At 41.8% G+C, this 15,715-nt stretch overlaps 1 protein-coding gene across 1 annotated transcript in view; it reads left to right on the forward strand.

Moving 5' to 3' along the window:
* ABCF1 (ATP binding cassette subfamily F member 1) overlaps positions 1-1,918 on the forward strand; it is an 80,667-nt gene extending 78,749 nt beyond the window's left edge. Inside the window, exons 26-27 of the mRNA XM_089656937.1 lie at positions 1,114-1,186; positions 1,576-1,918. Of these exons, the coding sequence (XP_089513063.1) occupies positions 1,114-1,186; positions 1,576-1,748 (246 nt within the window). The 3' untranslated portion in view covers positions 1,749-1,918. The remainder of the gene's footprint in view (positions 1-1,113; positions 1,187-1,575) is intronic.
* The last annotated feature ends 13,797 nt before the right edge of the window (positions 1,919-15,715 follow it).

Consider the following 15,715-nt stretch of genomic DNA (forward strand, 5'->3'; position numbering starts at 1 on the left):
TCCAAATGTTAAGAGTGCCCTCTTGTCCTCTGTGATGACCTCAGGGTGAATAACTCTACACCGAGTTCACTATATGAACCACTGATCAGATTGTAGCACCTAGCCTTTGTTTTCAAACTACAGATACTGTTAGCTTTTGTGGCTGGCAGCTTGTAATTCTCAATGAACTATCGGGGTGCTGATAAGCACTCTGTTGTTCATTTATCCTTCCTGTCATTCAGTATACTGAGAGTCTCCAGCATCCAGGCATTGCACATCTGATCTAATGATCGTGGGTGCAATGCCTTACAAACTGAAATGTAAAAAAATAATAAATGCACATATTTTTTATTTTACATGCAAAAAGATGTGCATTTATTATTTTTTATACAAAGGTGAACTTATCTTTCAATGAAGGATCTATATTTCCCCCCTTTTAGCTTTTCATTTTTCATGACATTAAGCTGGAGTGTTGGGGGAAGTTGCTCCATTTTTCTGCCTGGATTCACACATACTGCTCATTTTGAAGCTTGGAAAACAGTGCCTGCGGTCAAATAAAATATTGCCATCGCACACACTCCTGGAGATGGCTTTGAGTAAATGAGTGCTGTGGCAACTACTAATTACAAACCAGCACTGTCACTCTTCTATTGACCTTGCATTAGCTCAGCAAAAGCAATAACCTGCCAAAAGGAAAATTTCTGCGCCTATTAGATTTACTGTATGTATTTTGGGAAGTAAATAAATTTTTATGGCCTTGTGCCTTATTTGCTGGGTCATATATCCTAGTCCTCTGATATTTACATTATATATTACATTTCCTTAAAACCAAAATAAAGTAGTTTCCCTAGGTATAACATGACTAATTATAGTGTTCTGAGCACTGTAGGTTAAAAGCTACATTTCTACCAAAATGTTTAATTTTTCCCTTCAAGTGTACCTGTAGCGTAATGGCTGCTGCAGTTCATGGAAATGTTTAATTAGAAAAAAAAAAATGGATCCTAGTTTCTCCTGTTCTACATTTAGAACTTGATTTAACTGGTTGTATATTTGCTGATATTGTCCAAGAAATACTGCAAATAACAAGGTACAGTTTTGTTTATTAATAATTTTCCTCTCTCCTGGCTACTATAGGATGAGCCCACAAATAACTTGGACATTGAATCCATTGATGCTTTGGCAGAAGCTGTGAATGAATACAAAGGAGGTAAGTGTTTGTGCAATTGCAGTTTCTCGTTGGACATATGGTATATCCTATCAAAAGTTTGCCATAACATACATGGGAAGGGACCTTCTGGAGTAAATGGGGGGGGGGGAAAGGGTAGGGGCAGGCTTGTTTTACAGATGCAAGGTACAGACACCCATCTGCATTTCACTAATAACTGGTGAGTTGTTGACCCAGAAGTATGAAATGGGTAAGGTCGGAGCTCCTGTGTGCTTGTTTGAGATCAGTGACTCAGCAGGATGCAAAGATGGTGGGTCCTTTTATTCCTGTATCAGCAAGTTGTCTTCAAATATATTGTAAAGTGCCCTGTCTACTGTCTAGCATGTCTCAGGGCCTGGAGCCATCACTGACCATGCTGTCTCTATCCACAGCGGTAATCACGGTCAGCCACGATGCCCGTCTCATCACAGAGACGAACTGCCAGCTGTGGGTGGTAGAGGATCAGAGCGTGAACCAGATAGAAGGAGACTTTGATGACTACAAGCGGGAGGTCCTGGAGAGCTTGGGTGAGGTGATCATCACCAAGTCTAAAGACAAGGAGTGACATGGACTGATGGTGAACAGAATGCCACAAGTCGGGGAGTGATGGATCACCCCTTACAATGGACCCACCTGGACCTGAGAGAATGATGAGGAAATCTCTCTGTTTTTATTCCATCCTGCTGCCTTGTTATTGAGGAAAATGAAAATAAATATTTATATATTGGCTGGAAAGAGCCCTGTGCTTCATAAATTAAAAAAAATATAATCTTGTCATCCTGGGGCATAAAGTGTTAGTAGTCCTCACTCCTCCCCCAAGTCCTCCATAACATGTGGGGTGTACTGTAGTCCAGAGGATGAGATAACAATGCTTAAGGTAAGACTGCAGAGGTCACAGGTGAGTACTGTGTATTAATAGTTACAGCTTGACTTCAGTGTAGAAATCACCATCTAATGCTGGATTTATTAACCACTTGAGCTCCTGAGGATTTACCCCCCTTAATGACCAGGCCTCTTTTTGCTACTCGGCGCTGCACTAATTCAACTGATAATTGCGCGGTCATGCAATGCTGCACCCAAACGAAATTTACGTCCTTTTTTTCACACAAATAGAGCTTTCTTTCGGTGTAATTTGATCAACTGTGCGCTTTTTATTTTTCACGCTATAAACAAAAAAATGCCAAAAATTTTGAAGAAAAACAATATTTTTTACTTTCAGCTATAAAAAATATATAGTAAACTCAAAGTTGGTTATACATTTAGGCCAAAATGTATTCTGCTCCATGTTTTTGGTAAAAAAAATCCCAATAAGTGTATATTGATTGCTTTGTGTGAAAGTTATAGCGTCTACAAACTATGGTATAGATCAGGGGTGGGCAAACTTTTTGACTTGAGGGCCGCAATGGGTTCATATATTGGACCCGGGGGCCGGACCAAGAGTAGATGAATGATGTGTATGTGTCATCCATAGTAAGTATAGTAATATTCCCCCATAGTAAGCATAGTAATTCATCCCCCATATAGTAATTCATCCCCCATATAGTAATTCATTCCCCATATTAATTCATCCCCCATATTAAGTCCCCAAGTCCCCCCTGTGTCAATTCACTTACCTTTGCTCCGCGCGTTCCTCTCGCCGTGTTCCCGCGCCGTTCCGGTCTTCAGGGCGGACTGTGAGAGGAGCCTAGCTCCCCTCACGTTCCTCACGCTGCCCCGCCTACACACATTCTGACAGCCGATGTTTGCCACGCTCCGCGGGCCGGATTAAAAGGTCCGCCGGGCCGTAGTTTGCCCATTGCTGGTATAGATACTGCAATTTACGCGGTTTTTATTTTTTGCGCTATAAAAAAAAAGGCTGACAATTTTGTGGAAAAAAAAAACAATATTTTGGACGTTTTTGCTATAAAACATGTCCAGTAAAAAAAAAAATGCAAAAATCAAATTTAGTCATAAATTTCTGCCAAAATGCATTCTGCGACATGTCTTTGCTGAAAAAAAAAAAACCCAATACGTGTAAATTAATTGGTTTACGTGAAAGTTATAGTGTTTACAAATGGCAGGAAAGATACTGGGATTTTTAGGGGTTTTTTTTATACTAATAATGGCGGCGATCAGGGACTTATGGCAGCAACCAGCGACTTATGGCGGGACTGCGGGAGACATTCTGACATTGGGGGGTACTGACTTGGGGTCACTGACATCCCCAAAAACACTAATACAGTGATCAGTGCAAAAAAAAAACCCACTGACACTGTACTAATGGCACTGGGGAGGAAGGGTTTAACTTTATTTTGCAGGGAAGGGTTATAGGAGTGAGGGGAGTGTTTTACTAGGGGGCGGGGGTGTGTACTGGGCGGGACAAGGCTGATCGAGAAAGAGAAACTGTTCTTTCTTGTTCAGCTCATCCTCAAGCTGACAGGGAAGTGACAGACAGCACAGCTACTGCAGCTGTGCTGTCTGTCACTGTTTGCCGCCGATCGCCGGGAAACAGCCGCTAAGGACCGGCTGTGACCCGGCGACTCACATCTGCGGCGGTGATTGGCGGGATAGATAGGGCGGTGGCGCACCTCGCGCGCGCCCCCTATTTGTTTACAAAACACACGTCTTAAAAAGTGGTTTTGCCACCGTATATCTACAGTGGCAGGGCGGCAAGTGGTTAATCTGTCACAAAGCATCAATGTCACCTGCTATCTTAGTATAAGACTGACTTTAAAGCGTTATTTAAGAAAAAAAATTTGGACCTTAGCAAAAAAAACGCATACTTACCTACTCTTTGCACTGGTTTTGCACAGAGCAGCCCAGATCATTCTCTCCTTGGGTTCCCCCCTCCACAGGCGCTCGTGGCACCTCTTTCCTGCTGAGTGCCCCCATAGCAAGTTACTTGCTCCCGAGCCACCTCTGTGTGTCTGAGACCCACAGAGCACCGCTCGGCCCCACTCCCAGCCCCCTCTTCTCCTGTCTCAGCTAATGATGTGGCAGAGACCTCGGAGAGCTTCTGCTCTTGTACACATCACTGGACTGGGATCAGGTGCAGATACATATTAGGGAGGGCAGCACACTGAATGTTTTCTTTTACCTTCATACATAGAATGCATGAAGGTAAAAACCCTTCAGCCTTTAGAACCACGTTTTAATTCTTTTGCAGTTAGACTTAAAATCTTTCATTAACCATTGTAGATTTTGCTATGTGATTTTACCAAACATATCAGCACTGGTAAATGCAAATAACTATTCTTGACAAAAACATGTGCTTTGTGTGGTGCATGGTCCACGCAGTGTTTACATGCTTTGGTTTTCTCACCTGTCAAAATACAGTATGTGGGCACTGCACTAAGACAAAGATGGAAGGGGGGGAGGGTCTGTGCACAGTTGGCTTGTATTGACATGGACCTTGCCCCATCTTCCTTTCCTAGTATGGTTCTTTCCGCATTGCAGACAAGCATAAAGAGCCCTAGTGGATGCCCCCTGTACAGGCCTTACAGTTAAAACCAGCCCCCTCCTGGGAAAAACATGCATCTTTAAGTTTAGACTCTACCAGCACATGTGATAACCTTAATAATAGTGGTTAAAGCATGCTTTGGAAAATGGTAAACCCAAATACTCCTGAAGCTTGGGGATGGACTCAACATATAGGCTATAACCACATCTCGAATGTTCTGGAAAGTGTACGCCTTGCTGCCCTCAATGGACTATGGAAGTCCAAATGCACTGGATGCAAAGAAAACAGAGTGCGCACCAACCTAGTGCATTACCTTAAAAAAAAACCGTTATTGATAGAAATAGGTATTGTACTCACAAATGACAATAATGTCAAAGGCACATCATGAAAGAACAGCACTCTCCAATCCACACTATGTGACTGTCCACAATGGGAACCCTGAACTTCCAACAGGCCAATACATTTCAAGGACTTGCCTCTTCCTCAGAGCCAGCACACGCAATGCCTGTACCAGGGGCGGACTGACAACTCATGGGGCCCCCAGGCAATAGGGGATCATGGGGCCCCTGCGTCCTTGCTCAAACTCAAAAAAGCCCTATGAAAAAGGTACCAGGGGCATCTCATGGGGCCCCCTACTGACCCAGGGCCCTCGGGCAGTGCCCGAGTTTCCAAATGGTCAGTCCGCCCCTGGCCTGTACCCTCTCTTATATATTCCTAGACTAATTCAGAAGCTACATGTGGGCAGTCACTGGCTCACCCAGGGGTAGAGACAAATGTCACATGAGCCGCCTTCCAGATGACATAAAACAAACATAAAAACAACCAATCTGTAAACAATTCCATAAGACAATAAAAGTTCATAAAAAGTTTGCCTCATATTGTATTGAATATATTTGATTCCACTGGGCGTGCGTCCCATTGGAACACACAGACAGGAGAGAATCACTGGACTGCACATGCCGGTGTGTGTTTTCCAGCCAATTCCATGCAGTGTGGAGAGTGTCACTTGACAGCTGCCTTTTTAGCGGCAGGTATGTTTTCAGGCATGTCATCCCCACACACACTAAGCAATGGCATCAACACCACTACACTGCATCAATACAGGAGATGTAAGTTTACAACATTAATTTGCTTTGATCTCCCTCTATACACACACTTTTTTTTTTTTTTTTTTTTTAATGCATTTATACACATCTGCATGTGAACTGTATTCTCCATCTCCCTCCTATCCAACATCCACTATATAATCATTATTATTTCTAATAGCACAACCTGTAGATGTAGACAGATGAGGCGACAAGGATTCATAAAATATAACATAATGGGATCCAATATATACAATATGAGGCAAACTTTTTATGCACTTTTATTGTCTTTTATGGAATTGCGTGGTCTTTTACAATTCATCAAGTATTTATAACAGTTATAGTATTGTTTACAGATTGGTTGTTTTTATGTTTCTTTTATGTCATCTGGAAGGGCAGCTCATGTGAACGTCTCCGCACCTGGGCAAGCAGTGACGGCCCACATGTAGCTTCTGAACTAGTCGGAGAATATATAAGAGAGGGTACTGGCATTGCGTGTGTTGGGTCTGTTGGAAGTCCAGGGTTCCTATTGTGGACGGTCACATAGTATGGATTTGGAGAGTGCTGTTCTTTTATGAAGTGCCGTTGACATTATTGTCATTTGTGAGTACAATACCTATTATTTCTATCAAATGTTTTTTATGGTAATGCACTAGGCCCGTGCGCCTTCTGTTTGTTTTCTTTGTATCCAATGCTTTGGAAAATATACAAGGTTATTCCTGGCACAATTCTTAGTCATTCAGAATTCAATAAGTGTGTAAAAGCAATTATAACTCAGTATAGGTTTAGACATGAAGAAAGCCCTGGAGCACGGTAGTCAATAAATGTAAACAAAATATTTGATGCTTGACTTTCCTTTTAAAATCAAGAGAAGCTTATAGTTCGTTTTTTTTTTTTTTTTTTTTTTTTTATAGGGTCATGACTTTTTTTTTTCTTTTTTTACCTGAACCTCTTGGCACATGCCTACGTTCAGCTCACAAGTAGCCCCTGCTACTACACAAAGTAAGTTCCCACTATAACAAGCACTCTTCTCTGCAAGCACCCTTATCCTAAATGTTTAGCAAATGTGATAAAAAAATAAACCTCTTTGAACACTAAGCAGGCTAACAACAAAGCCAAGCCCATCTGTTGCTTGGTAATATTTAACCACAATCTGTGCTGGGAACAATAAATATACTTTGATACCGTGCAGAAGCTCTGATGCACCCATTAGGCCAAAGTCTCTGTGGGCTGCGAGCATAAATGAGCTGCAACATGTGAGAAGCAAAGTCACCCTTCTAATACATCTGAAGCCAAGCTGCTGATCTTCAGTGTTGTGGCCAATATACACAGGTGAATTAAAGGATAAGTTCACCTTTTGACAAAAAATACTGAATGTGCATTTTTTTGGTAGGTGAAAAAAAGGCATTTATTTTTTTTTGGTTGCAGGAGCCTGTAAAGCATTGCACCTGAGATCAGCAGATTGCTGGTGCCATGTAGGTCTCCTGCTGACCTGTCAGTATATCTGCTTGCCAATACGGGATGTATGGGCAAGCAGATATACTGATAGGAAGAATCGATGAACTACCATGGCGCTCCACTGGGGGGGGGGCGGCTGGGATTGGAGAATTGGGCAGCAGCTGCAACATTGGGAACATGTTACATGTTTCACACTTTAAAGGATAAAGTCACCTTTGGGAACATGTTACATCCGTTTAAGTCACTCTAGAAATTCCTCTGCTGCAGTCACAGATGAGCAGATCATACTGCAGTACTGTAACAGGCAAACACCACACAACTGGTCTTGTAAGACATAACAAAAGCAGGTGGGCTTGAGCCCATTGTTCGATCCTTCAGATTCTGTGTCCGATTAGCGGTGACTTTGGTTTCTGCCCTGATGTGAGCCTGCTGTACCACAGAGGCTGACCTTGCAAGTTTTAGGAGGTTTTTACAAATGTACTGGCCCTAGCAGAGTCACATTGTGCCTTCACGTCTAACCACCTTTTTTGCAGCTAAGGGATTGCCAGTCAGGTGCTCTGGTGAAAAGATTTTCTGTCACCCACAGGAGACACTGGCAAATGAACTAGGTCAGCCCAGGATAACACCCCCACTACCAACATGTCTCAGTAATTTTGCTAGCTCGCTACTGGAATTGTCTCTTCATGTGCAGATTTTCAACATGGTTGTCCTCAGCCTAGTTTTTGGAGTACCATATCCAGACCACAGTGGACTGTAATTGCGGGGATAACCTGGAGGTGACTTTTGGACACTGGGCTCTGCTTAGTGCACTTTCCAGATATTCTGGTAAAAGTTAGTTTTGGAGAACATTAATAGGTCCAGAGCCATTGGCTTGGCCTCCGAGCTTGCCCTGTCTCTGAAGACTTGGTGAGTAGACTGATCGGGTTGCCACACACCTTGAATTCCTGCTACTTTTGTTACAGAAGGTATTAACGCTGTAGAGTTGAGCACTGACATCATACTCTGAATGGAGTGTTGTGCACCCTCATACAGCATTAAGGAAGCATTGCTCTGCTTGTAAAGAGTCATGAGGAACGTCATACTGTTGCTCATGCCTGCTTTCAGTGCTTTTGATTACCTCTGGCAATCTGACCCTTACCTGCTACAGGCTTTCTAGGTTTCACGAATACCTGAGGCCTTGCCACTCACCCTAAACCTACATTATTTTAGTTTTTCATCTTTACTCTATACCCCCACCCCACCTCCCCAAAGGCCGAAAAAATGATTAAAAAAAAGATTTCAGTTTGTTTTTCAATTGAGTTGTACAGTTTATAGATCACACTAAAGGTGGAAAAAGTTCTGAAATTCTTTATCTGTCTCATTTTTTTTTTACATCACAGAAACCTGACATTTTATTTTACATCCACTGTATGTGGTGATTTACTCCCTCGCTGTCCCAACATGTCTGATTCTAGGCATGGGGCAGGGGAAGACAGTATTGTACAGTATTGGGTGCCCCCAGCTCACGTTCTATTAGTGGTTAGCAGGTTGCATACAGCATGTCTTCTAATGGTGCTGAGATCTGCAGCCTGGAACCATGTTATCCTCTGGTCTTCGGGTCTGTTCTGGCCACAGAAACGTATTCTGAGTTGGTCAAGTCCTTGACTGATGAGCTTGCCTCTGAAGTGTCAGTAAATTTGGGAGTAATAGCAGTAGACCAACTAAGAACTTCAGCACCTTTTGATACGGTGTGCACCAGCCTGTTGCTCCTACCAGTGTTGTTTCTAACCTTGGTTTTTTTTTTAATTTCTAAGTGTTCCGACTATTTTCAAATGGAAATTGTAAAGTCTCTGTGGTCTAAGTGCAAATGTAAACATCTTGACAAGTTTTCTTCTCCTAAATTCTTAATGACCTTATATCCAAATAGTGAGGATTATGTATAGAAGTCAAACATCATAATGATGCAGCGCTAATTAAAATAAACAATCATGGGTGACATAAAGTGTATAAAACAAATAATATATGTATGAAAGGTCTAGAGAGCAGACCTATAGGTGATCACATGAACAATCGTGACCCCAATCCACATGGGGATAAATTAAATCGTGACCCCAGGTGCCCTATTGGGACACAATATAACAGTAACAAACACAGAAGTGAATCCCTGCTGAGGGATCAAAAATATAACACCATGTGAAACACACATCACATATATAAATAATCGTAGTGTCAAAAAGTCCATATCATGGTGTAGTGATCTTCCTGTTCATGCACGATGCAACTAAGAGATATTAATTGCTCTTAGTATGTTTTTATATGGTCCCTATTTTTGCACAATTATGTGATTTATTTCACATCATGGGTACATCTACAGTGGGGATCGAAAGTTTGGGCACCCCAGCTAAAAATTTGTATTAATGTGCATAAAGAAGCCAAGGAAAGATGGAAAAATCTCCAAAAGGCATCAAATTACAGATTAGACATTCTTATATGTCAACAAAAGTTAGATTTTATTTCCATCATTTACACTTTCAAAATAACAGAAAACTAAAAAATGGCATCTGCAAAAGTTTGGGCACCCTGCAGAGTTAATATCTTGTACTGCCCCCTTTTGGCAAGTATCACAGCTTGTAAACGCTTTTTGTAGCCAGCCAAGAGTCTTTCAATTCTTGTTTGAGGTATCTTTGCTCATTCTTCCTTACAAAAGTCTTCCAGTTCTTTGAGATTTCTGGGCTGTCTGTCACGCACTGAAAATCTATGGATAGACCTTAAAAGAGCAATTATGTTGAGGTCAGGAGATTGTGAAGGCCATGGTAAAACCTCTTGATGTAATCCCCCGTGGATTTCGAGGTGTGTTTTAGGATCATTATCCATTTGTAGAAGCCATCCTCTCTTTAACTTCAGCATTTTCACAGATGGCATCAAGTTACCATCCAAAATTTGCTGAAATTTTATTCAATCCATTTTTCCTTCTACTCGTGAGATGTTTCCTGTGCCACTGGCTGCAACACAACCCCAAAGCATGATTGATCCAACCCCATGCTTAACAGTTGGACAGAGGTTCTTTTCATTAAATTCTGTGCCCCTTCTTCTCCAAACGTACCTTTGCTCATTCCGGCCAAAAAGTTCCATTTTAACCTCATCGGTCCACAGAACTTGTTTCCAAAATGCATCAGGCTTGTCTATATGTTCATTTGCAAAGTTCAAACGATGATTTTTGTGGTGAGGACGTAGAAGAGGTTTTCTTCTGATGACTCTTACATGAAGACCATATTTATACAAGTATCTCTTTATAGTGGAATAGTGTACCACAACTCCAGTGTCTGCCAGATCTTTCTGGAGGGATTGTGCAGTCAAACGTGGGTTTTGAATTGTTTTTCTCACAATCCTGCAAGCTGTTCTGTCTGATATTTTTCTTGGTCTTCCAGATCTTGCTTTAACTTCCACTGTTCATGATGACTGCCATTTCTTAATTACATTCCGAACAGAGGATATTGACATCTGAAAACGCTTTGCTATCTTCTTATAGCCTTCTCCAGCTTTGTGAGCGTCAACTATTTTCAGTTTCAGTTTTCTAGACAACTGCTTAGAAGAACCCATGGTGCTGATTGTTGGGGCAAGGTCAGATGAGTCTGGGCATTTAAAACCTTAGAGATTGACATAACCTGGTCTTCCCAGACCATGATTGAGAACAATCCATGACACTGACAGGTCTCAGCTTTGCAAAGGGGGCAGTGCACGCTATAAATTCTGCAGGGTGCCCAAACTTTTGCAGACGCCATTTTTTTGTTTTCTGTTATTTTGAAAGTGTAAATGATGGAAATAAAATCTAACTTTTGTTGACTTTTTGACTTTGACTTTTGCTGAAATCACGAGGTCACGTGACGCAACACGTCGACGGCATTCACGTGTGACATACTTCCGGCTTGGCGCCATTTTTGAATACCTATCAGCGCTTTTTCTTCATGCTGTATACCTTGCACATTGGATTCTACCTTGATTCAAACAACATTTATGTGAGTGCACTTCTGGCTTCTTATCTATATGCCATTAAACAGTTATACACTATGGAGATTGTGTTCTCTTCTTGTTTTATGGGCATATGAGTTGTGATGTTTGAGAGTGCTAATCTGCTTGCAAACCGGTCCAGTGGAGTAGTGAATACTTATGACCTGCTTGCACCATCTGGTTTGCACCATCTACTCTGAGGATCCAGAGGGGAAATATTTTGCTTTATGACCCTGCAGGGTCGTGAAGTAGAGGTGAGAGACCATTGCAGCCATTCCTTTGGGTCACATTGAGGGTGTGCTGACATCCACATCGTGCATGAACAGGAAGATCACTACACCATGATATGGACTGTTTGACACTATGATTATTTATATGTGATGTGTGTTTCACATGGTATTATATTTGTTATCCCTCAGCAGGGATTCACTTCTGTTTGTTACTGGTAAATTAAATCGTGACCCCAGGTGCCCTATTGGGACTCAATATATTCCCATGTGGATTGGGGTCATGATTGTCTATGTGATCACCTAAAGGTCTGCTCTCTAGACCTTTCATACATATATTTGTTTTATACACTTTGTCACCCATGATTGTTTATTTTAATTAGCGCTGCATCATTATGTTTATTTGATTTAAGACCTATATGGTACAGGTTAGGATGCTAGCTGCTTTTTAGCGTTTATATTTTTTCTTTCTTTTCCAACATAAGAGCGCAGGAGGATTTTGTCTTTTTTTATATGTATAGAAGTCATCTATCCTCACTGTGGATCCAGCAGTGTTTTGATTTAAAGACCAGCTCATCCTCCATTGGAATGATAGCTCTCTTAAGGACCCAACTAATAAACAGTTGGAAGCCCCTTTTAGAGCCATGTTCTTGCTGGTGAGTTCTGCCCTTTATTGGATTCTGGTTGTGTCTTCATTTTGCCAAACCATATTTGACTGGTCAATATTCCTTTAAGATATTTAACTGCTACTGAGGTTGATCCCTTGATTATAGAACACAAACAGAGAGCTTTGTAGTATTACATTTCAGCTGTTATGGTTTGTTAGAAGCCTTCATCTCATTTCTCTGTGTTTTATGTACAGTGATATGCATAGGGAAATTCTCTCTCCACCTGCAAGGTATGGCATGGTTGGTGCAAGTCTCTGGGCTCAAAGTTTGTTGATTGGAGTTTAGAGACTATATTGAGGTCTTCCTTTTGTTCTGACAGGTCCAGCTAGTGCAGCTCTATCAGTTGCTCAGACTATGGTGAGCTGGACTAGACAACTCAACAGTGAATGTTCTCCTGGTATAGATAATTCTGTTCTTTCTGAAACATTACAGCTCTTGCACTTGACCCTGATTGTGCATAGAGAATGTGATTTGTCAAATCTCCAGAATGTACTTACTTTCTGCATATACAGTGCCTTGAAAATGTATTCATTCCCCTTGAAACCTTCCACATTTGTTCATGTTGCAACCAAAAACGTAAATATATTTATTGGGATAAATATCTGAAAAGTGTAGTGTGTACTTTTTGGGGATGTCTCTAACAGCTTTGAACCTCTAGAGAGTGAAATGTTTGCCCATTCTTTGCAAAATAGCTCAAGCTCTGTCCGAATAGATGGAGAGTGTCTGTGAACAGCAGTTTAAGTCTTTCCACAGATTCTCAATTGGATTTAGGTCTGGACTTTGACTGGGCCATTCTAACATATGAATAAGCTTTGATCAAAACCATTCCATTGTAGCTCTGGCTGTATGTTTAGGGTCGTTGTCCTGCTGGAAGGTGAACATTTGCCCCAGTCTCAAGTCTTATGCAGTCTCTAACAGGTTTTTTTTTTTTGTCTAAGATTTCACTGTGTTTGGCTCCATCCATCTTCCCATCAACTCTGACCAGCTTCCCTGGCCCTGCTGAAGAAAAGCATCCGCACAACATGATGGTGCCACCACTATGTTTCACGGTGGGAATGGTGTGTTCAGGGTAATGTGCAGTGTTAGTTTTCTGCCATACATAGCAGTTTGTGTTTAGCCTACAAAGTTCAATTTTGGTCTCATTTAACCAGAGCACCTTTTTCTATGTTTGCACAAAGCCATGTGGGGGACACAGCAAACGAGACTTCTTATGGCTTTCTTTCTATAATGGCTTTCTTCTTGCCACACTTCCATAAAGGCTAGATTTGTGGAGTGCACGACTAATATACTGCTCAAAAAAGTAAACATACACTTTGCAAACACATCAGATCTCAATGGAGAAAAATAATTATGCTGGATACTGATATAGACTGGGTAATGTGTCAGGAACATAAGGATGGACGCTCCATTATTTGAATTCAGTCTGCTGTAGGTTTATCATTTTCATCAAAGACACCACAAAAATCAAAGTGAAAAAAAAATTAAGCAGCAGGCTAGTCCATTGTGCTGAAATTTCATTGCAGCAACTCAAAATGTTACTCAGTAGTTTGTATGGCTCCCACGTGCTTGTAAACATGCCTGACAGCGTCAGGGCATGCTCCTAATGAGACAACGGATGTCCTGGGGTATTTCCTCCCAGATCTGGGCCAGGGCATCACTGAGCTCCTGGACAGTTGGAGGTGCAACCGGGTGGTGTTGGATGGACTGAAACATGATATCCCAGAGGTGTTCTATTGGATTTAGGTCAGGCGAGCATAGGGGCCAGTCAATGGTATCAATTCCTTTGTCCTCCAGGAACTGCCTGTGTACTCTCGCTACATGAGGGGTCGTGCACCAGGAGGAACCCAAGACCCACTGCACCAGCGTAGGGTCTCACAATGGGGCCAAGGATTTCATCCTGATAAATAATGGAATTCAGGCTGCCATTGTCTATTCTCTAGAGGTCTATGGATATGCCACCCCCAGATCATCACTGACCCACCACCAAAACAGTCACACTGAACGATGTTACAGGCACCATAATGTTCTCCATGGCTTTTCCAGACCCTTTCATATCTGTCGCATGAACCTGCTCTCATCTGTGAAAAGCACAGGGCACCAGTGGCGGACCTGACAATTCTGGTGTTCAATGGCAAATGCCAATTGAGCTCTAGGGTGCCAGGCAGTGAGCACAGGGCCCTCTAGAGGATGTCTGGCTCTCAAGCCACCCTGATGAAGTCTGTTTCTGATTGTTTGGTTATAGACATTCACAGCAGTGGCCTGTTGGGAGGTCATTTTGTAGGGCTCTGGCATTGCTCATCCTGTTCCTCCTTGCACAAAAAGAAGCAGATACCAGTCCTGCTGATGGGTTAAGGGCCTTCTCCGGTCCTATGCATCTCTCCTAGAGTAACTGCCTGTCTCCTGGAATTTCCTCCGTGCTCTTGAGACTGTGCTGGGAGACACAGCACACTTTCTGGCAATGGCATGTATTGATGCACCATCCTGGGAGGAGCTGGACTGCCTGTTCAACCTTTGTAAGGTTCAGGTATCACCTCATGCTACCAGTAGTGACACTGACCCTAGCCAAATGCAAAACTAGTGAAAACCAGAAAGATGAGTAGGGAAATAAAATGTCAGTGGCCTCCACCCGTAAAAGCATTCCTGTTTTGGGGGTCATCTCATTGTTTCCTATCTACTGCACCTGTTAATTTCATTAACAAAAAAAGCAGCTGAAACTGATTAACAACGCCCTCTGCTACTTAACTGACCAGATCAATATCCCAGGAGGTTAATTGACTTGATGCTATACTCTACACTTTTTAGTGTTTCTTTAGTTTTTTCTGAGTAGCATATTTGTCCCGTGGACGGCCATGTCTTGGTAGGTTTGCAGTTGGGCCATACGCTTTCCGTTTTCAGATGATGGATTGAACTGTGCTCCATAAGATGTTCAAAGCTCAGGATATTTTTTTTTTTTTTATTATATGACCTAACCCTACTTTAAGCTTATCCACAACTTTATCTCTGACCTGTCTGGTGTGCTTCTTGCCCTTCATGATGCTGTTCGTTCGCTAATGTTCTCTAACAAACCTCTGAGGGCCTCACAGAACAGCTGTATTTATACTGAGATTACATTAAAACACAGTTAGAATCTATTTACTAATTAGGCGACTTCTGAAGGTAATTGATACTCCCAACTAAAATCTAGTGGAACCAGAGTAAAGGGGGCTGAATACAAATGCACGCCACACTTTTCAGATATTTGTAAAATTTTGAAAACCATTTATCATATTCCTTCTACTTCAAAATTATTTTCCACTTTGGGTTGGTCTATCACATACAATCCCAATAAAATACATTGACATTTTCCACATTTTGTCATGTTACAATCAAAAACGTAAAAGGGTATGATTACTTTTTCAAGGCTCTGTATAGGTGCAGAATGTTATGGCTTAGCGCTTGGTTGGCTGACCCTGGTTGAGAAAAGTGCCTTTTGTGCTTGCCCGTTGAAGGTTAGCTCCTCTTTAGAAAATACTTACAGGCAGAGAGGAAAGGGGGTTCCTGTTTCACTATCCATATTACATCCCCTCTATTGGTTTTTCCTCCTCTACACCCCATCATTTATTAACCTTAAACAAACTAATCTTAACCAGCTGAAAAAGAAAATTCAGTTTGACTGTGCAATAGCAATT

Source organism: Staurois parvus, unplaced genomic scaffold, assembly GCF_062004578.1.
Source record: "Staurois parvus isolate SC_StPar_1 unplaced genomic scaffold, SC_StPar_1.0 ptg000950l, whole genome shotgun sequence".
NCBI classification, from domain to species: Eukaryota; Metazoa; Chordata; class Amphibia; order Anura; family Ranidae; genus Staurois; species Staurois parvus.